At 39.1% G+C, this 27,204-nt stretch overlaps 1 protein-coding gene across 2 annotated transcripts in view; it reads right to left on the bottom strand.

Moving 5' to 3' along the window:
• The window catches only part of FAM83B (family with sequence similarity 83 member B), a 65,936-nt gene that overhangs the window by 15,306 nt on the left and 23,426 nt on the right, over positions 1–27,204 (bottom strand). For both annotated transcript variants that reach the window (XM_042447037.1, XM_042447035.1), the window contains exon 3: positions 5,052–5,216. In XM_042447037.1, coding sequence (XP_042302971.1) covers positions 5,052–5,216 — 165 coding nt within the window. The remainder of the gene's footprint in view (positions 1–5,051; positions 5,217–27,204) is intronic.

Genomic DNA, 27,204 nt, shown 5'->3' with positions numbered 1-27,204 from the left:
CAACTTTGTGCTAGCAAGTATTTCTTCCCATGAAGACACATGGAAGCTCCTTATCTGGAGGTCTCAGGGTGTACTATCAGCACATGCAATCTTTTATGTCCAGCCCAGCCCCTGAGAGCCAAAATTAAAAAATCCCACAACAAAAACCCCAGAAGCAATTCTTTTCTCAGAGTGGAGGTAGGCAGAGTATTCAAAGCAGGCATGTTAAAATCTCACTTGTTTCCACCACCAGCCTAACATACACAAGCTTCCTAAGGCAATCTTCAAGCTTTGGCCACTGGAGTTCATGAAGATAATACAGATACTTTAGCCAGTGCTATTTGGTGAGGGTTGGAGATGGAGAATTGGTCCTTCTGTGCACATCCATCCAGGCATTTATTTACGATTAAAATAGTCATGATAAAATCCCTCATCATAGGGTTTTCTTGGTGAGACCAGGATGACTAAATTGAGGCTGTCATATTTTGGCCATGTCATGAGAAGACATGATACATCAGAAACTACAACAATGCTCGGAAATGTAGAAGGCATTGGGAAGAGAGGAACACCATACACCAAATGCACAGACTCAACCAAAGAAGACATGGCCCTAAGTTTGCAGGACCTGAGCAGGGTCATTGAGGATAGGGTCCCTTGGAGATGATTCATTCACAGAGCTGCCAGAGATCAAAGTTGACTTGAAGGCAGTTAACGACAAAAAAGTAAAATTCCAAATTAAAACTGGCCATAAAGAAAGAGCTGGAGAAAAATCAACAAAAGAAAAACAAGAATCAGATTAGCCAGATTAGCCATCTATTCTGCAGTAGATGGGTTTTACACCTCTTCCAACCAACACTGGGGTAAAAAAAGAGGTCTGGTCTACCTCCTTATTCCATAGGACTGGAATCATTTCACTAAACACACTCTGTTCTAATTTCACACAGCAAAGAGACAAGACAGGGCCAGATCAGCAAGGACAAACAAATTTGTAATAAGATGGTCTAACAGGTTCTGTATATACCGTACGTCCTTGGACTTTGAAAGCACCAGAATCTGTGCTCATGGCATGCAGGGATATCTGCAAACTCAAGGAAGTACACATTATTTTTTGTGGATTGCTGGCCTGATGATCTTCTGAACATGATTTAGGAAACACTTTCTAAAGTTGAAAAGCTTTTACCTATAAAACCTCTTGATATGTATGTAGCTCATGCTAGAATGTTTTCTTCAGCAATGCTTTATAGATATTTTCTTTTTTCAGATACGGCAGTATGACTTGCTTTGTGGTAAGTATATTTAGGATGGAATACAATGTTCAGTATCCATGAATTATGTGGAGTATACATTCAGATAAGCACACAATTTTTAAGTGTATGTCACAATGAAGCCAAAGTCACTTAGAGAAAGAGTACGTAGGAATCAGTCTTTTAGCTAAATGAAAATGATGTGAATTAATTAGAAATAAATGAGCTCAGAAAACATGACATTTTTACTGGCAGTCTCTTTGTTTCACCCATATAAATATCATGTGCTTAGAAGCTCATTATCTCTGTATGAAGCAACCACAATTAAGCAACCACAACTTAACACACCTACAAAGCCAGCAAATTATTTACCAAAAGGTTTGGATTGATAGCGCTCTGCAGCTGAGCTGGAAAACATACTGTAATTAACTGTTTTCAAAATTTACATTAAAAAATCACAGAAAAGCAATGACAGAGTACTGTAGTTCAAACTGAAATGTGGCACAATGTTAAGATGCCTTTGCCTGTTTTCCCCCTTTTCCTCTTTCCTACTTCTCTCGTCTAGCTGAGCTCTGCCCATTATCTCCTGATGAGCAGCAAATTACAGTTTGTTGTTACATACAACTTTGTGAACAGATGTTTTACAATGCTTGCTTGAGGACAACAGCTTGCCTAGTTTGGATGCAATAGAAAACATGTAAACTCAAGATCTGCTCATCCAGGACAAATCAGGATTTCGAATTACAGATTAAATGACCTATACTGTATAAACCATCTCTTAGAACTTTAACTCAGCTTCTATGTGGAAATTAGAGTGAAGCTGCAATTTTAATCCAAGTTTCATTTATTACGTTTTTATCTCACCTGTCTTCCTTTTCACATATTTGGGAACATACCTATAGAATGGGGGTAGGCCACCTTTTTGAGCCGGCGACTGGGTTGCTGTCCCTCAGACAACTGGGGGGCCAAAGCCAATAAATAAATAAATAATTTTTAAAAAAATTAAATACAGTAAATAAATAAACAGGGACAAATGGAGGACAAAATTTCAAATGGAGGACACTTTTTAAAAATGGAGGGCACACAAAAAATTTGCTGATTTTTAAATTTTCTTAAATATAAATGCATGTTTCGGAGGCTTCTATAGACAATTGCCCCCCTTGCCTGCCGCTTGCCCCCCTTGCCCGCCTCCTCCTGATAGGCCAAATGCCCCACGCCCTCACACAAGAGGCCAAAGGCTCCGGCGGCAATCGGCTGCAGGACCGGGCTGGGGCCGGTCCCAAGGCCTTGCCGGGCCGCATTCGGCCTACAGGCCGCAGGTTGCATACCCCTGCTATAGAATATAGTAAGATTCACTTCTGAATAAACATACAGATAACTGGGCAAGGCCTAGATAGTAACTGAAATGAGTAGGTGTACTCCTATTCCTGTTTAGCACAATAGCTAATATCCTGTGGGGTTAATGGAGCAATACTGAAGCTTTTACCATCCTTTAGTGGAAAGCCATTCAAGATACATACAACAACAGATATGGAGCAATTTCCTCTGAGATGTCATGGAAGAATTAATAGTATCTTGATATTGTTGAAATATAATTTTGCTACAGCTGGTCAGGGGCAAAACAGACTTGATTTTGACTCATGGTGGATTGAATGTGATAATGCTAAAGTGAAAAAGCAGTTCTAGGAGAAAATACATTAATTTCATATAGCCAACGTCTTGCAGTATGGGATGCAATGTGTAACTTTCTGATGTCAGAGCTACACTGCTGACATGATATACTACCATGCTTAAGAATGAAGATGATTCACAATGGAGTATCACACAAGATGCCTCATTGCCCAACAGCAACTACCAAAGCACAAGGGGCATCATGAAAAGTGGGGACATTCTTCTTAACAGTTACAGTGCACCCATGACTTTCCACTGCCCTCCATTTTGATTTACCAGTGCAAGTGATTCTGTTTGAGGCCATTGCCCCCCTCCTTCACTGTCTTTGCACAAGGGTAGCCTGTCCTGCAGTGTTTGTATTTTTACATATTGCAACAGCTGAATAATGGTCAAAGTACTTGCCCTGGCTGTTCAAGGGTCCCCGTGGCAAAGGTACAACAATGATCCCCTTCTGGAAATACGACTGTTATGCAATTCTACAATTCTCAACTACACAAACATATATCAAGATGTCTTAAATTTCCAATAGGATGCCAGGCATGTATTAGCTATCATGCCATCAGCCTACAAGGAATGTCTCTTTTTTATATTTGAACAATTTCAGAAACTACCTAACCCCAAGTATACCTAAGTATGTCTGCTACTGCAAGTTGGGGAATCTGGTTTTGGTTGATCCTACCTTCTTAACTACAGCCACATCTACTTCCTAATCCTCCTGGAGCTGGCAGGGTGGGGTGCTTAAATGTAGGGGGGTTACTTATATGTGTGCAGCAGAGGAATCAACGAAAATCAGATACTCTCTCTTGTGAAAGTGGGAATACTTTCTGCTAAGGCAAAGCCCCACTGAACACAATCTATACATATCTGCCAGATTTCTGGAAAAAATAATAAGTTAACATTCCTGTTATTTTGTTGGAGCCAATACTGTACTGAAAGGGAAGTGTTTTCCAATAAAACTAACTGGCAGATGATATGCCACAAATATTCTATTTATTTATATTCATATCCTAGCCCACCATGGTCCATGGCAGGTACAACAGCAAAATCCTGCAAAATGGCATAAATCCATTTCTATTTCCTGCCTTTCTCCTAGTGTACAGTCCAAGGCAGTTTGCAATGTACATTAAAACAGAATTCCATTAAAAATTATAACACTGAAGAGCAATTATGTAAACTAGCACACTAAAAAGCACTGACATTAAAAACAGTTTATAGCATTTAGAACAAAACAAATGAGATGAAAATTACAGCAACCTCCCCACCACAGCACCATAAAAACCCTTTCACAGCAACTATTTAATGGCCAAAAGCTTGTCTTACTATATTCCATGGCATTTTTCTACTCTTTCCTGAATTTGATCCAAATGCACTTGTGGCTTCAAATAGATCAAAATGAATCAAAATTGTAAAATTTAATGAAGTGTAATCAGAAAGTCCAAATAAAACCACTGAAATTGTATCAGATTGTAATCTTGACCCTATCCAACCTCACTCAACAGGAAATCAATTTATTTTAAAGAGATTTACTCTCTTCCCAGGGAGCAAAACATTGCAGCCTTAGGCAATACTCCTAAACACTTTAAGTGGACAGCAAAGCTCTGCTGGACACAGTATGACTTATTCCCAAAAAACATGCAGGCGACTGTAGTATTAGTAAAACATCCGTGCCTTCAGTGTCACCCTGTGAAAGAAAAATTTACATGCTAGACGCACAAGTGGCAATTTGACAACTCTGTGGAAAGTTTTTCTAGCCTTCATTTAGATAGCTTTATTTTACTGTTGTTTTACTTCTGATTTTTTAAATTATTGTTCTTGTTAAAAAAAATGCTCATTTATTGGTTATATTTTTCTTCATATATGGATTCATTGAATTTGGAATGAATAAATCTAATTTGTGGAATATAGAAATGTATGGCTTATATATCTGCAGATTTATTGATTTATTTGTAATGAAATTCATTCGTATACATTTTGTCTGTTAGGTTATTATTACATTTTGTTAAACTTAAAACCATATGTCTTATGATGTTTGGGTTCAGTTGTGTGTGTGTGTGTGTGTGTGTACACACCATAATAAGAAACTAAAGGTAAAATAAAATATAAATGGATTAATTGGAAATAGAATGATGTATCTCTCCCACTGAACAAGTGACTTACCCTGAGCCTTTGGACTTGACAGCCCTGTTTCTCTGTCATCTTAAGAAAGTGATTGAAGTTAGATTCATCAAGTAGAAGATAGACTGAAATTCCCTTTGTAGATGCCTCCACAATTTCTTTGAAGATATCCACATCTGTAAATATATCCATGACTATGGCAATGACCTGTGTAAGAGAAGGAAAAAGAAAAAAATAGTTTTATACTTTTTTATACATCAATTCTAAAATATTACAAAATTTGAAATGCACAAGCAGTACATAAAGGTTGTCACATTGGTCAATGAAATAGTAAAAACATATAGTCAGATAATGACGTTATTATCAACCAACCACAAGTTCCCTAAAATGCTGCCCAAGGGACCAAAAAAAAAAAAGCGGGGAAGGAATAGGAGAAGTAACATAACAGTCTGAAAATCTGGCCAGGTGTATGCCTGGCCAAATTTTGTATGTAGTTTAATTCAGTCCCCAAGAGTGAGATTTGCATGCATTTATAGGCCTCTTTGGAGGATGCAATGCATACAAGGAAGCCCATGTAAAAATGAAGAATAAAATACAATGGAAAGGAGTCACAATGGGACACAAAAGGAATACAATGAATATAAATGTCAATCCTTCCAGAGATTTGTTTTAAATCTGGAAAATGAAAACGGTTAATTCATGAAACCACCTCCAAATTCACAATTGTTTAAATTGTTGTTCCTGAAAGATGTAACTCGATGAAGCAAATGGTTCTTGATATTTCTCAGTACTTTAACATCTCAAATGCCCATCTCGAAATGAATTGTATATTTTTTTTAAAAAACAACTATAAAACATATCTAGTGAACTACTGAACATCTCATCTGAAACTAACAGAACTTGGTCTTGCTGAATCATTATGGAATCACAACCAGCTAACACAGCATAGTCAATAGTTTGTCTTCTGACTGAATAACACAGACTGTTCGTATGCTACGCTGGTTTGTTGCAGGGGGTATATCTGAACAGCTCTTTTACAGCTTTTATAACTGTGATGTAAGCCACTTGAACCCATATTGCATGGAGGAATGTGAGAGTACAGTCAGAAGTGATCATATCGAAGTATCAAAAACAGCAGTTTTCCATTCAGTTATCTGTAAATGACATTCTTCTAAAGCTATGAGAGCAGGCTTTTCTTTTCATGACAACCCTGAGATGTCGGTAAGCAAAGGAGAAAAAAAAAACTACTTGTTAAAGGATATGGAACAAATCACACAGCTATGCAGGATCTTCATGGCTAAACAAGAATCTGGATGTCAATTTTTCAATTTCCAGCACAGCTATACACCACACTGTCTTTCTACACTATGTATCTGCCACAGTTTTAAGCACCTGAATACAACTCATATTCAAACCAATGAGACTTCTTCACTACTTACTATTTAGGACTGGTTGCTTGATATTAGACACCAAAACAAGGGATGTTCAGGTTATTCCATGGAAACTAAGAAACTACGCAAAAGAATGTGCAGCACTTGGAAATTAATATTTCTGAGTTGTTGTTCAAGAGCAAACAATAAAAACACATGCAAGAGGAAATAATAAAAACAGAATGCCTTTTAATTGGAGAAATGTTATTCCTCTCTCAAGTGACCAAATGCACTCCTAAGCTTACTCACACACTTCAGTGATTGCATCTGAAATGAAAATTGATTCTCTTACTTTGAACTTTAACAAAAGTACCTTCCCTTTGACATAATATTCTGTAATAGTTCCAATTTTGAGGAACCATCAGTAAATGATATAAAAGAGCTTTTGTATCTGGGGGAAGCAAGCATATGAAACAACTGAGTTTTCCTGTACAATATCATATGCTGAGGAAGTAAACTCAAGTCTAAAGCTCATGCTACTAGCTTCTTTCTTTCAGTTAGTCTCAAAGGTGCTACAACATCCCTTTGCATACATATCATACTCAGATGCTCAAATCCAACATTCCCCGTCAGTTTTCTGTGGGTTTCACCAGAATAGGTTTGGGGGTGGGCAGGTGCTAAAGGCAGATGGCTCCCCTTTAATTTCTAGTGGTTTGAACTGTTTTGCCAAGAGAGGTTCAGCATGAGATACTGCCCCAAGGATATACTCCTGCAATATGAACTACCTCTATCTCAGAGTGCATCTACATTGTAGAAATAAATCAGTTTGACACCACTCTAACTGCCATAATCTATCCTACAGAATCCTGAGATTTGTAGTTTTATGAGGCAACAACATTGTGAGACAGAGAAGGCTAAAGCCCTTGTAAAACTACAAACCCCAGGATCCCATAGGATGGAGCTACAGCACTGCATTCTTTCTACAATGTTGATGCACCTTCAGTCTGATCCCATGCCAAGACAGAATTGAGATGCTCAGTTACATCTTTCTGCCACTGGTCTCTTTAATATGTCTGTCCCCCCAGGGAACAGCCTGAAATTATCAACCTCTAACCTCGGTCTCACTAGGCATAATTCAAACAACCCCTAGAGTCAGTAGGGCAATTTCTTTCAAGCACATTCCAGTTTGGTAGGCAGACTTGGGAACATAATTTTCATATAATAAAGTGATATGAAACTTTATTCTGTGAACGCCTATCTTGACAAACCAGAAAGCAAATATTAGCATTTATAAGAGGTGAGAAATAACTGAGAGATTAGGGATAACTGAAAGACTGCAACATCATACAATAGTTTTCCAGGCAAGAAAACATAACTTATTAGTGCCTATACTAATTCAGTTTGACACCACATTAAAAAGTTTGACACCAATTTAAAGAGTTTTAAATTGTCTGCTGCACACAAATACAGTACTGTACTTTAATAGGCACATGAGGAAAAGTTTCAGAGTAGACAAAAAAAATAGAAACCCTTTTTATTATATAATGAAACTGCTGCAGAAGTTACAGGTTTAAATTTGACTCAACAAAATAGATGTGTTTCTCTAAGAAGCTCCATGAAGGACAATATAACTTGTGAAACCTCCTCAAACAGTCACTTTCTATTACAAAGCAAAGAAACGCTGAAGTAAAAGAATAGTCTTACCAGAAAGAAAAAGAGAGAATTTATTGGTAGCATCAGTCTTATTTGGAAAAGAAAACATTAAGTTGATTTGGAAGTATGGCACTGTAATTTTCTCAGGGTTCAAGTAGTTATAGAAAGTCTGTCTTACAATGTTGTCAACAGTAATAACAGAACATTTTGCTATGTACTTATACTAGAATGATCCCCAAAGAACCTGGGGGGGGGGTCACTTACCTCCACTCCCCAATTATTTTTTGAAAACCTTTTCTTTTTTGGTCCCAAAAGCTATCTAGGGTGTGTAGGGGGGGGTTGTCAATCCTCCACCCACACAAGTAAGTCACTTTAATACAGAGAGAGTTAAGGATTATTATATTTTTACACAGGGAGTGACATAAAGCCAACTTTTGGTTCCTGTTTTTAAAGAAAGCCAAAAGCAGCTGTTGGGAGACATGGTGAAATTTTCCCCTAAGCTCTCAAAGGCAAAACCTGGAGAATGCTGGGGTGGGGTGGTAAGGGCTTCAAAAACAGCCCTGGGATTGCATGAGTAGAGCAGGTAGTCAGAAGAGAGTGTGCACAGGAAAGAGGAATTCACTTTCTGCACATTAGGTGCCAAGCAGACATGCCAGGATATCTTGGTTCACCCAGGTGAGCCCCAGGGTCAGTGCGGGGATGGGTGTTTACACACCCATCCCTGTACTGACCCAGGACCGTGACAGGTGCACACTCCTTACCTTGCCACGCTGCCATTCCAAGAAAGCCTCTCATCACTGCATCTGACACAGAAACAAAGCATCTTGCTGCACCTGTGTGGCCAGGTGTCTCATGTCTACATTCGGCATGGTGAGAGGCTGCTTCTCGGCTAGAGCAATGTACAAAGGTAAGGAGCACAGGTAAGGAGGGGTGTGTGAACAGCTGGAATTTGCAGCAGTTTCAAGCAAACCAATGGGTAAATTACCCTGGAATATTAGCTGTTTACCCCGAGATCAGACTAGAACCTCCAAATCAGCGTCTGGTCTGGAAGGATCAAGCCTGATCTTGCACTTGGGGATTTGGCCCGGGTCATCAGAATGAGACAACATGAGGCTGGGGAGAATCTTTTGGCCCATACAGACAACCCCAATTATTGCAAAAATCACATACAGTCTGCCCTCCACATTCACAGATTTAACATTTGTGGATTTGATTATTTATGAGTTTCTCTGAAGGGCAACTGTGCTCCCCCCATGGGCAGGAAGGGTATGCATATACTCCTCTTCCTGCTGTGTCCTGGGCTTTTTCCTCCTACAGAAAAAAATGCCCAGCACGGAGTATCCTGGAAGGTCATGCATGTGCCTCTCCTCTGTCCTGGGCTTTTCTCGTATTTCTGTTTTTTTCCACTTTCACGGGGATCTTGCACCCCTAACCCCTGTGAATGTGGAGGGCAGACTGTAATAGGATCATGAACTGAAGCTTTCACCATGTGCCACAATTCTATTTTCATCATATAGGCAGAACCTGTCAAAAGGAGAAAAAACTCATGCCATGTTAATTTTCCCATATGAAAGTACCTTATCTTCAGTTAGTAAACTTCCTAGGTAGACCATTACTGTTTACTCTAACTGGCAAACAGCAGTTCATAGAATCACAGAGTTGGTAGAGATCACAAAGGCCATTCAGTCCGACCCTTTGCCATGCAAGAATATACAATCAAAGCACTCCTGGCAGATGACCATCCAGCCTCTGTTTAACAACCTCCAAAGAAGGAGACTTCAACATTATCCAAAGCAATGGATTAAAACTAGAGGAAAAGAAATTTCATCTAAACATCAGGAAGAACTTCCTGACAGTAAGAATGTTCAACATTGTAACACTTCGTTGTATCCTAGTCTCTGGAGCAACAGAAAACAAGCTTGCTCCATCCTCAATTTGACATTCCTTCATATATTTAAACTGAGCTATCATATCACCTCTTAACCTTCTTTTCTCCAAGCTAAACATACCCAGCTCCCTAAGCCACTGCTCATTAGGCATGGTTTCTAGACCTTTTGTTCATCCTTCTCTGGCAACCAAATAAATTCAAGAGCTTTCAAATGTGTTACCTAAGTTGTTGTTGTTGTTGTTGTTGTTGTTGTTGTTATTATTAAAAACTATGGATTGGAAGTTGCACCTTCTGCATTTTCTGGGAAGCGTGTGAGATGCAGCAGAATGCAATTTTTAAAAGCCTAAGTGGTTTACTTAAAAAGTGCATTACCATGACATTGATAAGAGGCTGGAATCCTCTGCTTGCATTTTTTTTGACTCTGTGTAATAATATTACACATATTTACATTTATTCTTGCTGTGACTATTCTTTAAAAGCAGTCTCCTTTGACTTGCTGCTCTGGCACCAACCTTGTTTGTGGTTCCTAGTCACTAACTGCAGGTACTAAATGTAAAAAGCAGATTAATTTGCTTCTTATTTAAAGGTGAACAGTAGAGGTAATTAGAAATAAAACCCAGGTAAGTTAGTGTTAGAAATTAGTGTTCCCTGAATATGTGTCATTCACCATGAGTCACAGCATAAAAACATCCTTGGAACAAAATGCACTGTGGTCAAAATTCTGTGAAGTTAGTCATATCCCCTGATTAAGCAAAGCTGCTAATCTTGTATTTCAGCTACACTAACGGTGTTACATTTCAGTTAGAAGCTCTGATAAATCCTGAAATTGGGTAGAAACTTGAGAATGGGCTTGTAAAAACACTGTGACAATTTTGATTCATTTTTCCAGCAACCACTCCCTGTATTTCATCAAAACACAGGTAGTACAATAGATTGCTTTGCCATTAAAAAAATACATTTCTGTATACATACAGAACTTGCCATTTGGCTGATAATGGATGAAGCCTTATTGAGAAAGGCCTTAACTTTGAGCAAGAAACTTTTATCTTATGCCAAATGTCAAAAGGTCCGATGTGTCCAGGCCTATGAATAGAGAAAAAAAATCTGCAGCATGGATTTTACTGTACATATTAAAATAATGAACTGGGGACAAAATTATCTGATACATAAACAGAAAGAAGAGCATAATGATTCCCACCAAGTCCATTTTAAAAATGTCTTTCCTGTCTTGCAGTTGTAGCTTCCCTATTTTTAATTGAGCATGTTTTTTGCAGGGAAGGTGGCTTAAAAGGGGGTTATTTACATGAGATGGATAGTTAGGTTTATTAGGCCACTAATCAAAAGGGAATTAGCTAGTTAGAAGCATTGAGGGATCTTGACATTTGCTATGTTGACTGATTTTTACTGCTCTTTCTTCAGGGCATGAAAAGGGGAAGCATGAGCAACTGCCTCTCCTGACTGTATTCAGGAGGCAATGAATGGCAGTATTTAGTAAATATTAATAACACTGATAAATTTTATTATTTCAATCTCTCTCTGACACTGATAACATTTTTAAATATGCTGGTAAAGGTTGAATATCCCTTATCTGAAATTCTGAAATCTGAAATCTTCCAAAATTGTTCACATGGGCAGCTGAGATAGTGACATGTTTCCCATCTGATGGTCCAGTGTACACAAACTTTTCTTTCATGCACAAAATTATTGAAAATATTATGTATAAAATTATTTTCAGGGTATGTTTGCAAGGTGTATAAGAAACAAATGGATTTCATGTTTAGATTTAGGTCCCATCTCCAAGATATTTCATTATGTATTTGCAAATATTCCAAAATCTAGGGGGGGAAATCCAAAATCCAAAACACTTCTGCTTCCAAACATTTTGGATAAGGTTATCTCAACCTGTACATAATATTCCCTATTGCAGGTCAATGCTAGTACAGTCGGCTCTTCTTATACACTGGTTTTTTTATACACGGATTCAAGCATCCACGGTTTGAAAATGTTCAAAAAAAGTATAAATTTCAAATAGCAAACCTTGATTTTCCAATTTTTATAAGGGACACCATTTTGCTATGTCATTATATTTAATGGGACTTGAGCATACACGGATTTTGTTATCCACGGAGGATCTTGGAACCAAACCCCAACATATAACATGGGTCCACTGTAATCCTGAAACCATACAGTATGTGCAAAAAGGATTCCTAGAATGTAGATATATCCAAGGAGAGGTCATATTGACCATACAGCAAATTACAGTAACATGCAAAGTCCACAAGACAGCAATCCCTTTATTGAGCCAACCAACATGTGCAAAATACACGTTGCAAGTTTTTCAAGCTTCACTGGCTTCATCATCAGGCAAAGATTTAAATATAATACAGGACAAGGAGAGTTATGTCAGTGCTAAAGTCACTTTATCAAGATGTTGTTGTTATTTTCAGGTAAGATGGCATGGAAGGATATCTATTCCTACTCCTTGCCATGTGGATTCTGGGAGAACAAGGACCATAAAGTCCAGGAAATACATTTTAAATTCCATTAGCAATAATTTCATGATTTTGAACACGTTTGTCTGGTGAAGAAGCAGGTGGAGCTTCTAAAGTTTAGCAATAGCAACTACATTTCTATACTGCTTACCAATGTACTAAGCTGTTTACAAAGTGTAAATTGCCCCCAACAAGCTGGGTACTCATTTTAGCAACCTACGGAAGGATGCCAGGCTGTGTCCACCCGGAGCCCCTGGCTGGTACTGAACTCACAGCCTTGTGGTTTGTGAGTGAGCGACTTCAGTACAGGCATTTAACCACTGCACTACTAGGGTTTACAATATATTTTTGTGCATTTTAGTTGGTCCAGTAAAGGAATTGCTGTCTTGTGGAGTTTAGAATGTAAATGTAATTGTTTCTTGCATGAATGGTGAATAAAGCTAAACAACCTATCTTAATTAATTTGGCTGTTCTTTCATGTATCCAGGTACTTTCCAGATACACGAGACAAGGCTGTAGGGGGCCTTGGTAAAGAGGTGGAGGAAGGGGAAGCATATTGGGAAAATCAACCTACAGTAAGAGTTGCAGGATACAAGTTTGAAGGGAGCCCTGAGTTCCTCATTTTTCACTTCAAACAGAAGCCAAAGATTTTAATATTACACTCCTGGGCTGCATCTACAGGATTAGTTCTTTTGTGAGATATTTAGCCTTCTCTGTCAGAGAGCTCTGGTGCCCCAACAAGCTATAAATCCCAGAATTTCACAGGAAGGTGCCATGGCAGTTTAAGCTGTGTCAAACTGGATTAATTCCTAATCAGTTTTACAAGACAGGTAGTAGGAGTAGGGACTGGGAGCATAGTGGGACTAGGCAAGACTGTATCCAACACTGTAAGAAGCATTTCATTTACACTGAAGTTGTTTCAAGACATATCTTATGCAATCTAAAAATCATGCCTAGACAACAGTCTACCTGCCTTGTTTGTATGAGCTGTAGTTTCCAAACACTTTTCAAGAGCAGGTTGTTACAACAACCAAGGCGTGAAAAATGTTCAAAATATAGGGAATGTCTTAATGACATCTAGGTGCTATCCCTGGACTTTTCTGAGCTTTAATCAAGTCATGTCCCACCATCTGGAGCCTTTAAAAAACAGCTAAGCAATGTGCAAAAAAATGTAAACAGCAGCAGTTGACTCTGGTCCCCTATATTCTGTATAAAGCTCTTAGAACAATTAGTTGGCACATATATTTAAAGTAGAAATAACCAGGTGGTGGGGGAAGCAGGCTCACTGAAAGATACTACAGAAAACATACTACATATTAAAAGTATATTTATAACAGAAAGAAGAAAATTCAACACAGGTTCAAAGAGCAGCCCATTATCACTCAAACTGGAAGACTAAATGGTTTAAGCCTTACCAATAAGGTACTGCTATCTGGGTTCAACTAAACCCCTTTTGATTTTTCTAAACATTTACTTTCCACAATCCTTGAAGAGATCTTAAAGAAAAGCCTTAAATCCCATATAGAATGTTTCATGACATTTAGAGACAACAGTGAACTCCAAATAGTGTGACATTTTGGAAATAAAACACAAAGCCTTTTATAAGTAAAGGGGAATAATGGGATTCATGGATTACTGGATTTTTTATATCATTTTAAATAGCTATTGATTTGATTTCCAAAATCCTCCACAATTAGAGCTTTTTATTCCAAAGACAAATTAAAAACAATGATTAGAATCTTGTATAATTACGTAGCTATATAACCATAATAGTTGTGTAGCTACCTATTGCCTCCTGGCTGGACCCCGCTAAATCCCACTTACCAGGCAGTACCCACTGCAATCAAGAGAGAGGTCTATTCCCTTGTGGATCAGGAGCCACTGACTGGTGTTTTCACTCCCTCCTGTGAGCAATCTCCATTGTCACAGACAGAAGTAGAGTCCCTGATACAATTCCCCCTCACAGTAGAGATTGCTCACGCAACGGAGGGCATGAGAATGTCAGTCAGTTCCTTCCAAATTCACAGGGGGATATACCTCCCCCTGGCCCCATTGATAACAGCAGCTGCCACCCAGTAAGTGGGGATTGGGAAACTTCCTATGTATACCCTAAATTAGGAAATAAGTAGGAATACTGAATACGAACCAGCCACAGATGTGAAACTCTATGCATTTATAAGCGTCTGAGTGAATTCCAGCCATTTTACTCAACTTTATAAATCTACTGATTCTGGCAGCTAATCCTCTCACTTTCTGAACAAGTTTAGAAGAACATGATGTCTTCTTACTTATGAGCAACATGCTTCGACATGCTGTGTAATCTCTCTTTCAGCAAATGCAACATACGTTTCATAAACAGTTGGTTTATTGTAACAGCCCAGCACTCTGATGTGCCTCTCTCCTTGACCATTTTTTGGTTTTCATTCTGGCTCGAGTACCATGTTGGGCAGCACAATAAACAAACTATGAACAGAAGGTCCACGGTTTGTTTAGCTGCTCTAAGTATAGCAGAAGCGATTGGGCAATTTCAATTCTGACTTACTGTGAAATCTCCATGTGTCCAATGACTAAAATGACATTTTGAAATATACAAGTCCTTTTCCCCATTTTAACTTGGAATTCAGCCTATTGACTATGGGTTTTCTTAGCAAGGGGAAATTTTTACAAAACTGTGTAAATCACAAGGAGAGAGAGTCAAACTGGTTTAAAAGGCAACTTCACAATGACTTTTATGTTCCATTTAACACTAGCCATATCATTTTGCTAATGCCATAAATGTGATTGTATCCACACAATGAGCAAAGTGAGTTATTAGCAGAACTATTTCATTATTGTTTGACTGCCAGTTGTTCAGTCTGACATATGAAGACAAGCTAGCATCAAAATACAGTTGCGTATTAACCCAGATACAAATCCCACTCAGTTGATACAGGGATGCAGCCTGAGAGTTCTTGCTCTTTTTCCTTTTCTGGTAGGGCTGGAAAGCTCTTTCCCTTGCTGCTCAGTGAATGTAATGTATAATGAAGTCTTTGCACATACAGGAAGGGTACATGACACATCTCTTCTCTGTGTCAGCATCACCCCAATTTAACTTGGATGGAGAGTAGTACTACTCAGTTTCATCCTCTGTAGATTGGATTTTTTCATATCACCTTCACAGTGCTCTGTGAACGAACTATGTGGCGGCAGTTTCCAAGCCATCATGCAAATCTAACACAAAAAGTTGCTCTCAGAGTGACCTCCCACACTACTGAAGATATTGATGTTGTTGTGTTCTAACTTGTGGAAATCCTATGGTGAACCTATCATAGGGTTTTCTTGGCAAGGTTTGTTCAGAGGAGGTTTGCCATTGTGTCCCCCTGAGGCTGAGAGCATGTGACTTCCTCAAGATCACTGGAAATAAAATCCTGGCCTCCAGAGTCATAGTCCAGCACTCAAAGTACTCATACTAGATGTAGATATCATTTAAAAAATTAGCATAAGCTCTCTTCTCTCTGCATGATGATGAAGGTACAAAACACCTTGATCACTATGCAAACATCACAGAGCCTGAAATGGAGACAATCTCCTACATCCCCGTGATTTGAGAGGGTGGGTGGTAATATCAGAATACTGTATTCAGATTTTTACTATCCCTGAGCAGCACCACTGGATGTAAATCTAGAAGCACCCAGGCAATGACAGAAATATGTGGCCCTTCAGATGTTGGGATCCATCTCTTTTCAGGCTCAGCCAACCTGGACAACCGTGGAAGTTGTAGCAATATTTCATGGAAACCTAGACACAGGGCCAGTCTGGCCATGGTGGGATATACCTGTCTAGAAGTTACTTTAACCAGAGAAGTAACTTGCAATTATCAGGATCCTAGCTAACATGCAAGAAGTGCAACCTTTCCCTCTCCTGGCATCATTTCCTCCCACAATGTAAACAGCAGATTAAAAGGAGCATATTTTTTTTTGTAAACACCACAGCAGGCGGAAGAAAGTATTAAATCCTCTCTCCATCTGCTGAAGAATTTATAAGCCCATCTCTCAGTGGCTTGCAGCTGCACTATGTTTTTAAATGAGTAGGTTCAATGGAGACATATTAAACAGCACACTCTCTCTGAGCTGTAACAGTTGATGTAAACCTGGACGTAGCTACGTAATGGGAGAAAGCAGGTATTACTGGAATGGGAATGACTCCTGATTTGCTCTTATAATCTTTTGTCACAGTGTTTCATGCCCAGTGAGAAATGCCTTAGTCCTCAGAGCTACAGAGCTGAATTTCTAGCTGTTGGTCATGACCACATGATGGCAGATAATGCAACTCTATACTATGGGACAGGGGGTGACTTTCTTCATTGTCAGGCTCATCCTTCTAGGTGTACCTATACACCAACAACATTGTTTTAAACCTGAGGAAAAAGTTACTGTCTAGTGCCTGCCTGTAACCATGCACAAACAATTCCCACTGAAATGGTAGCCAGAGTCAAAATTTATTTGAACCATGCTGAAAATATGCATAATTGGTTAATGAATCAGCATATAATGTGTTCCACATATCCTCACTTAACACTTGTGACCTGGCTGGTTTTAACAAAAAGCACAATACAGTTTTTAAATGCCTTTCCAGCAAAGACCTGCTACAACACCTAAGAATGTTGCAAAATAGATTTTGTTCCATTTGTTGTTGGTGTCTGCCTTCAAATCATTTCCAACTTATGCCGAACCTATTATGGAGTTTTCTTAGCAAGTTTCTTCAGATGGGGTTTGCCATTACTATTTGTCCTCTGAGCGTGAGAGAGTGTGGCTTGCCCATGATCACCCAGTGGTTTTCATGACTCTGTAGGGATTCGATCCCTGATCAAAATACAGCATTCACACCACTGAACCATTCTGTCTCTCTTTCATATACTGCATATATTCATAAGTCTAGAAATTTTAGTCAGAAACTGATTCCAAAAACCTATGTTGTCTTATCCTCAGGTCAATAAGAGTTAAAGTACAGTACTTACATTGACCCATGGATAAACTGACTCAGGTTTTTGGGGTCAATTTTTTGACTAAAATTTCTAGATTTATATATGAGTACATACATTAATCTGTCCTGGAAGCAATGACTCCCTTCTATTCTCTCATCCATCCAGCTTTTAGCATGAGCACAAACAGTTATGCCTGTCAGAATCTTTGACGTTGTTTTCCTTTGCACCATCCTCTAACTCCTTTGTTACATGCCCCTAGTTTTAGCCTCGATTTATCCATGAGTCATATTAAAAGTCCCTATTTTTGGGGCCCAAAACCTGTCCTCGACTTATACATGAGGTCAACTTATCGTTGGGTATGTAAGGTAAATATACATATACATATATATATCCGCAAAGTATATGCATGTATATGGCACAGTACAGACTGCTGAGAAATGGTGGCCTGCTGGTGCCTGTTTTTATTCCGGAGGGACAGCACAGCCCCCAAACCGTGTACCGTCACTCGAGAGTAAAAAGAACCTGGAAAAACTGGGTTCTTTTTGCACTGCCAGAGTGATGTCACAAGTCCACTGCTATGTACCAGTGGTGCACTTGTGATGTAACTGGCACGGTGTGATGTGTGCACACTATGCATCTATTTCATCATAATGGCAGCGCCCGTGTACACGGGATGCTGCCATTATTATGCTGCCGGCACGTTTTAAGGTTAGGGACTGTGCAGTTGCCGCACGGTCCCTAACCCTAAAATTGGTGCCAGCACAGCACTTTTGCATGGTCGGTACCGCGCCAATGTTGCCAACAGAGAGAGGTTTTCATGCTTAAAGTAAAAAACATTTCTGAACATAACTTATAAAATTAATAAAGTGGGCTAGGAATACACAGAGATGATAAGTTGTATTTTCTAGCAATGTAGCATGCTATCTGAAAAATAACTCGCTCAAGTGGTGCCTGTAATTTATAGGGTGCAGGGGCTACTATCTGATCACTTGAAATTCAATAACAAATAGCATTCTGACCCCTGGTGAACATAAAACCATGTTAGAATAAAAATTTCTGAAGCAGATAACCACCATTTGTTCCTCACATGCCACAGAGGCTGCTCTATGGAATGGCTGGGGCTACAATTAGTTTCCAATGAATTGAAACCAAAAAGAAACGCTCATAGACTGCAAAGCAGCCAGTATCATACTCTTTTGTCCAAACAGAAAATAAATATAACAGTAAAAGACTGACAGGTAAATACTAAAGAGCATTTCAAACCTTTGAATCTGCTTACCTGAACAGAAAATGTTTTTGGACAATTACAGCCATATGGGACCACCAGTGATCAACATATTGGAGATTATTAAACTGCAACTGGAGCAGTGACAGTCAGTAGTGAATAAATTATAACATCTTATTAGTAACTTTTCCACAGAGATCGTGAGATAACTTGTCAAACCCTGTCCAAGTTGCATTTTTAGAGCAATGCAAGTTGGTAGCCATAAATCAGAAACAACTTGAAAGCACACAACAGCAAGCACATTGCCACATGATGAAACTGGAATGCAGGAAACATCTTGATTCTAGCCATGGTATACTATGCTAGGAAACTATGTCAGAACCACTGCATGTTTGCTTACTGAAGTTTCAAGATGTTCTGAAACTAAATCCAATTTTTTTTTTAAAAAAGACACAAATAAAGGAAAAACTGCTACAAAACATAAAAGGAGACATAACTTGCATTAAAGGCAGTACTTGTCATCTACCTACAAGAAAGACTGGGATGCAGTGGGGCAGTTTACATAATAGCTTCGTGCCTGGGCACAGCTCTACTGCTCATATAAGCCAAGACTGCTACGAAGTGGCCTAAGGAAAGGATGCTGCAAGCTCCCCAGCTGCCTGCACAGGTACATTGGATAACACAAATGCTACTATGCCAACTGGTAGCAGGACACCTCCTTTCCATTTTCTAGGGCTCAGCTTTTCCCATCCATCGAACTACACCAACAGGACTTTTTTCACTAGGGCCTCAAACAGATGGGCCAAAAGAAGCAGTTTCAGGCTGCTTTGGGGGTGTGGTGTTAGATGAGGCACATCCCCAAAGCAGCCAGAAACCGCTCTGCACTAAGAGGGGAAAAGCCAGACGGAAAGGAAGCTGAAAGAAATTGCTTCTTCTGGAAAAGTGCACACCTTCCATCCTGCATATAAATGCCCCAAAGTGAGACTGGTCTCAAAGGAGAGCTCCACGCTAATCCTAACTCTAAAGCGGCAGATAAATGTGTAGGTGAGCATTTAAAAAGGACGGAGCCAGCGGTCCAGGCAGCAATCCAAAAAAGGGAAAGTGTGACACTTCCAATGGCAATAGTCACAACATACAGAAACCAGATAGTCAAAGATGGAGCACAGGATGAAGGGGGGGGGTGAAGGCGACATGTAGGGGGGGGGCATGATTGTGCATTGCCAGTGTTTTGCTGGGCACACCTCTGCTCCGATGCCCAGTGGAGGTCCAACTTTGTGCACGATCAAAATGGGCGGCCATCCAATGGGATCTAGGCAGCAGGCAGTCACTGGCAGTGTGTTCCTGTGATGATGTGCATGGATTGTGGGGGCAAAAGTTAAAGACAAAACAAAACAGCAGCATGGCTTGAGGCTGTGCCATGTGATTGTGACATGACCATGCAGACCGCCTTGGGAGTGGGTAGTGCGGTCATTAGGGTCTCGGCCCACTCTCAGAGGAAGCAGCTTTGGGCTGCTCTTTCTTGCCCATCTGCTTGACCCCTAGATCTTAGCTACAATAGGTAACATGACATCATGCTTTTTCTACACACCCATGGATACAACTATATGCAGATATGGATTCTCTTTGCAATCCTCGCTCTTCAGTGATGTGGAAAGGAATCTACACAGTACATCTGTTCTTCTCAGGTTTTAGTTAGGAATGTAGGAAGTTTATGACCCTCCCAGTCACCTACACCCTCCTCACATTTCCACTCTGTCTAAAAAGGCTCTGCTTTGCTCCTGCTGAACAGAGGATCACTGCAGAGGCAGACAGTATGCTTGAAGACAAGAAACCATGAATTCATAACACAGATTCTTTCTGATTTCCTTCAAGTTTGATGTCATAAGAGTACATGGTCAGGGTTTCCGGCTTCATCATCCTAACAACAAAAAAGAACTTTCCTGACAAACTCACTAGGGCTACTGTTTTGAGGAGACATTTGGCCTTCTATGTCAGAGAGTTCTAGTGCCACAACAAACCACAAATCTCAGAATTCCAAAGCATTGGGCCACGGCAGTTAATGTGGTGTCAGCCTGGATTATTTCTGCAGTGTGGACGCAGCCTAGTTAATCATTCCTACTTAGACATGTCATTCACAGCTGGACAAAAATTATTCCTGAACTGAGAATGGAACTCCACATTCACATTTGCTAGCTGCTGTCTATTTTTACCAAAATATACAACAGAACCCCAAATACACAGGCTACAATTGTATATGTGCCTGCATTTAAATTCAGTAAAATATAATTAATTTAGCTGTCTGAAGATAAAGCAATTTTTGGTAAAAACAATGAAAAGAGGACATATGGTTCTCTACACATTTCAAGGAGACTTTATCAAAGATTATTGTTTTAGAAACAATGCAAAATTATTCAGTACAATATTGTAAGCAGACAGCTGTGTGTTAATCCCAATGAAAGGTCTCCCAAAAAAAATTAGTCCGAGGAGGTGGTTTGAATCCATCCTATTGTAATTAAATAGGAGCTACTGTACATTGGTCTCTACATGGGCAGTAAAGACCCTCCATGTTTAACGGCCAAATTATTTATTGAAAATATTCAAAATAGGACAAGTAATACTCAGATGCAATTCATCATATTTGTGTGCAGGTAATTTTTTAAGTGTTCTATATATTGTCCTAATATCTGTGCAAACCTCCACGGGAGTATTATTTTTGCTGCAGACTGAGCTACAACTGCATTACGAGAGCAGATAAATTTACAAAGGAATACTTGGAAGGCAACCAATGATTCTCTCTATCCTTACTTAAAATGCTAGAAAACTTAATTCTAAAGGCAAATGAGGTCATACCTACACCAGTCGAAATAATATGGGTGCAGTCTTGAGTATTATGCTCTGGAACTGCCCTGGACAGTGTTTGTGACGTGTGGACATCTGGATCGCCCCAATCCAACCTGAGCCAGCTGTCCACATTTCAAAAACACCAAGATCACACTAGAGCTTCCTCAAAGCTCTAGAGTAACCTGCAAGTTTTCTTAAGTTGGATGAAAGGTTAAATGAAATGGTTTTGCTGCAGAACTGGCCATACATCATCTCAACTGATCAAACCAGACTCAAGGTGAGCATGAGACTTTCCCCTTGTATAGACACACCCTTAGATGTTTTATCTCAGGCCAATTTTATGTCTTTTTTCCTATGAAAGTGCTCGGAGAACAGATATAGATATGCACTCTATTTTACTTTAGGTTTTGGGAGGGAAAGAGACTAGTGCTTTCGAGAGTCTGTGAGTTAATCTTAGGCAGTAACTTAGAAGAACATTTCACATTTTTTTTGTGAAACAATTATTGTTGTATTAATTATATATATATATATATATATATATATATATATATTCGTGATATGTATTTTGATGATAATAATAATATTATCATTTCACACATCAAGAATAACAGACCAGCTGCTTAACAGACCTGTCACAGCTTACACAATTCTTTGAGGGTTTATGGACCAGGCTACAAATTGCATCCTTCTGTATTTTATTTCACTCTTATCCAACTTGCAATCCATGTAACTGACAATATATCTGTGACTTCAGTACTAAATCTGTCAGTGTATCTGTGGATGTGGATTGAAATACCAAAACAAATAAGTTAATCATAAAGGTGTTATAGATGCCTCCTGAAACCTTTTCCTGTTAAAAATGAAATAGATTAACACAGCTATCTCTTTGAAATAATCTCAAAAGGAGGTTTTGAAGAGAGATGAAAGACTGAACTAGTGTGGTTGATTTCTTTTTGTTTGTTCTTTTGTTAAGGCATCTAGGTTCAAATAACAATGTTGAAACTAAACACTCTTTAAAATCAAATTAAAATTTAAGAAGTACAAAGGGAGAAGTTATACCAAAACACAGAAGAAAACTGAACCATAAAATCAAGAACCTAAGCTAATATTACTGGCTCTGATTGCATTATGAGCTACCCTGAGTGCCATATTAGAACAGAGGTGGTACAGGAAAAAAAATAAGAAAATAAAATCGTCTAAAATAGCGGTGTTTAAAGTAAACACCTAAAACCAGTGACTGACCCAAATGGGACTCCCATGGAAGTGAATCCTAGAAGTCGCAAAGGCTCTGTTTGATGTGGCCACCTATCATACAATAAGCAGTGGAAGAATGGGAATACAAAGAAGACCCTTTGGTGAAGACAAAAACTATTTGCATCATGTTGTTTGTTGTTGTTAATTGCCCTCAAGTCAATTTATGACAATCTAGTGGATGAGACATCTCCAAACCCCACTATGTTCTACTGTTCTGCTTAGGTTCTACAAATTCATACATTGGGCCCTTGCTTTACGGGTGATCCATTCTGCCCGCCCCCCATGTAAAGCAAAAAACGCATATGCTTGAGCCCCATTATATCTAATCGGGCTCATGCTTGATGTGCAGGTGTGTGTGCGCTGTGCAGCCGCGCATACCATTTGCAAGCCCCATTGGATATAATGGGGCTTGTGCTCACCACGCAGCAATGCACGCACGCCGTTTTCCGGGCAGCTTCAGCGTATGCTGAAAGCCGCCTATAAGAAGCTCATGTATGGCGCGGGCTCACTGTACTTGTGACCTCCCTGATTGAGTCTATCCATGTGTTGTGCAGTCTTCCTCTCTTTCTGCTACTCTCTACTTTTCCTAGCATTATTGTCTTTTCCAATGAGTCATGCCTTCTCATGAAATGGCCAAAGTACAATAGCATCAGTTTGATCATCTTGGCTTCCAGGGAAGAGTTAAGCTTGATCTGTTAGGGATCCATTTGGTTTTGTTTTGTTTTGTTCTTGGCGGTCCACAATATCCTCAACCCTCTTCTCCAGCACCACCTTTCAAATGAGTTTTCTTTTAATTCACTTTCTTCATTGTCCAGCTCTCACATCCATGCATGGTGATGGGGAATACAATGGCTTGGACCATTTTGACTTGAATGCTCAGTTGTAGATCTTTACACTTCAACATCTGGCCTTGCTCTTTCATAGCTTTCATGGTTTCTTGTCTGATTTCTTGACTACAGTCTCCATTCTGATCAATGTTTTAGCCAACGTATGGGAACTTTTAACTCTTAATGTATGGGCATTATGGAAGTGAATTCTAGAAGTCCTAAGATATTGTCTAGGTTGAATTAGTAGTTCCTCCACAGATTATTGTTGTTTTCTTTAAATTGAGCAGTAAGCCTGCCTTTGTACTTTTGACTTCTCTTAGTAATTGTTCCAAGTCCGTGATGTTTTGTGCTAGTATAATGGTGTCATCTGCATGTCTTAGGTAGCTGGTGTCCCTTCTTCCTAATTTCACTCCTCCCTCTTGAATCTAGACCTGATCCTCATAAATTTTCCACATACAAGTGAGCAAAAAGGACGATAGAATGCATCCTTGCCTGATCCCTTTGCCAAGTGGGAACCATTTTGCTTCTCCATATCTTGTTTTAACAGTAGCCTCTTGTCCTAAATACAGATTTCTCATCAGAACTATCAGATGTAGCAACAGTAACAGCATGTACATTTCTATACCGTTTATCAGTGCACTTAAGCACTCCCTAAACAAAGTGTAAGCTAATTGCCCCCAACAATCTGGGTATTCATTTGAGCGACCTCGAAAGGATGCAAGCCTGAGTTGAGCTTGAGCCCCTGGCTGGTACTGAACTTGCAACCTTATGGTTTGCGAGTGAGTGGCTGCAGTACAGGCATTTAACCACTGCACCACCAGGGCTCTAATGTAGTATTGTGTAGATGTAGTGGCACTCCACTGTCTTTAAAAACCATCCATGGCTTTTCATAATTTAGGCAGTCAAAAATGCTTTACTGTAGTCTATAAATAACGTGCTAATTATTTTCCTGGAATTCTCTGGTACACTATATTAGCCATTATATGTTTGCAATGTTATCCCTAGTGTCTCTTTCCTGAACCCTGCTTAAATTTCTGGAATTTCTTTCTTCATATAAACTGGAGTCTATGGGCCGAAGAAGACTGGCACAAAAGAGTAGCCCAAGTCCTCTCTGGCTGCAAGCAGGTTGGGACTGCACTGACCATACAGTCCACTCCTAAAGTGGACAGCAGCTACAGGACCCAACTTATGCCACCAGGAACTGGATTATCTGAACTCCTTTTTGTTTTGGTCCAAAGGACTGGAGCACAGCTTCAGCATGACTTGGGCTGCTTTGGAGGCATGTGTTATTTGAACATCATGCCTCCAAAGCAGCTGAAAGCCCCTTCATTTGGCCTGTCTGTTCCAAGCCTTAGTTGCAGAACTTGAGCATAATTTTGCTTGCATGGGAAATTAATGCTATGGTCCTGTAGGTGCTATAGTCTTTTGTGTCTTTTTTTAGAATGCAGATGTATATTGATAGTTTCCAGTCCATTGTCCACCATTTTGTTCTCCATATTTCTTAACATACATTAGTTAACAGTAGAGTTGATTCTGCAGTTCAATTGGAATATCATCTCTTCATGGTGAGTTATTTCTCCCAATTCTCTTTCTTGCAGCTTCCACCTCATTTTTTAGAATTTGGAGTTCATCTTTGTATGGGTCTTCATTTCATGTTTCATTCATTTTTTTCATCTCTTTTATATTACTCTTCTGTGAATTGCATCCTACATCTTTTTATTTATTCCTGATCTTGTAATATGTTCTTTTTCTTGTCATAGAACATCCCAGCCCTTGGTTTGAACTTACCTTTGCATCGTATAATTTGCATCCTACCAAAGCAAAAAGCATCATTAGCTGGATTCAGAAAAATGCAATTTAAAATAAAATTTTGAAAATACAAATACTTGCCTGTGTAGAATAAAAGAAAATAGCTGCCTAGGATAATAATACAAACACATGCCAGTATGCAGTAGTTGTGTTTGTACATCTCAGTGTGTCATATCTTGCCAAAATTTTGGCTTATTGTGTCCATGTAGTTCACTAATGCACCTCTTCGCAGCAAAAGCAGCTAAACAAATCACAGAGCTTTCATCTGTGACATAAAACCCCATAGAAGCCAGTACTCTGGTTAAACCTTCTACAACTAGCCAGAGAAATAACCCTAGAGCAAACAATGGAATATTCCTCTAGCTTATTAGGAAAGAGAAGCCAAAGATGCAGCAGTTCCCACACCACTGTAAAAAGCTAAAAAAAAAATTGAAAACAAAACATGAAATAAATATTTACGTCCAAACTGGCTCATCCCCCAAAATCTGTAATTCTCCTGAATTACAGCCTGCTATTATTTCTGAATGCAACCCAGGGAATCATACACAAGCAACATGCTCACCACTGTAACAGGATAAATTGATGTATGTGTTTTTGTTTCTGTGTGTATGTGTGGCATCCTTCAGGCTAACAGACAAAATCCTCCAGTAGACATAATTTATACATTTCCCCCCTCACGTATATTAACCTATCTGTACTTAAATAAATATTAGCATGAATGCTATTTGTTCTGACAGTTCTGGCCTATCCTTAAACAGTATTCAAGATAGCTGAGAAAGATAACTGTTCAAAAGCTGAAAAACTGTTCCTCATCCACTCTTTTATATCTGTTTCCAGTGACAGGTTTCCTTCTGAGTACAAAATATTTCTTTTTAACACAAATGCAGAATTTTACACCCCCATAATAGAATACTATATAACTAGACTTCATAAAGTTGCATGTTATTAAGTTTCACATGCAAAAGCAAGCCAATTCCCTTCTATTTAACTTTTTAACTCTTTTTTTACTGGATGGATTGTTATGCTAACACTAAGATCTGCTTAATAAAATCTATGGAGCTTAACAAAAGCACAAGCAACTTTGTTCTTACATAGACTTTTATCTCTGTCATATCACATCAGAGATAGCATTTCTTTTATGTCTCAGAAGTTTTGTGATGATTTAAAAAAATATATTTTTTTGCAAACAAGCTAAAGGCATTTTCCAGGCCTCAGACTATCTGCAGAGTACAAATTGACTGATAGTGAATAAGATTGCCATCTCATTAGGGATAGGGGGAACCTGCTTTTAAAATCTGCTTATGCACAGAAACTATGGCTGCTACCATGCTGCAGAATTAATGTAATTTGACATCGATTTAACTGACATGGCTCCATCCTATGGAATTTTGGGATTTGTAGTTTCTTCTGGCACTAGAGCTCTCTAACAGAGAAAGAAAAGTGTCCTTCTGTCTTATTATTATAGTTTGAATTAAAAAAAAAAACCATTGTGATCTCTCATCTCTCCTTCCATGATCCTCCTCCAACTCACATAATCTCTTCTGTTGAGCTCCAGCATTTTAAAGGAATACAAGTGAATGCCACAGCTCATTTCTGCCAAATGGCAGATGTTTAGGGAATGGTGGTATCACCCCCACTTAGGGTATCACCTGGTGCAGTCCACACTCCCCAAACATCCTTAGTGATAACCCTCTGACACAGTTGCTGGAACAGTCCAGATTACAGTATAAGAGTTAATCGGATTTGAACTAGTATAACCTGCTTTCCAGTCCTAGCTGACCTATAAATATGCTTTCTTTAGTCTAAGAAAAAGATAACAACCATAGAACATCATTTCAGAAGGGGCTCTGCCATACGCAGATTTGTACTGTAC

Source organism: Sceloporus undulatus, chromosome 1 (genome assembly GCF_019175285.1).
Source record: "Sceloporus undulatus isolate JIND9_A2432 ecotype Alabama chromosome 1, SceUnd_v1.1, whole genome shotgun sequence".
In the NCBI taxonomy this organism is placed as follows: Eukaryota; Metazoa; Chordata; class Lepidosauria; order Squamata; family Phrynosomatidae; genus Sceloporus; species Sceloporus undulatus.
The sequence above is the reverse complement of the archived record's forward strand: the minus strand, read 5'-3'. Positions and strand labels throughout refer to the sequence as shown.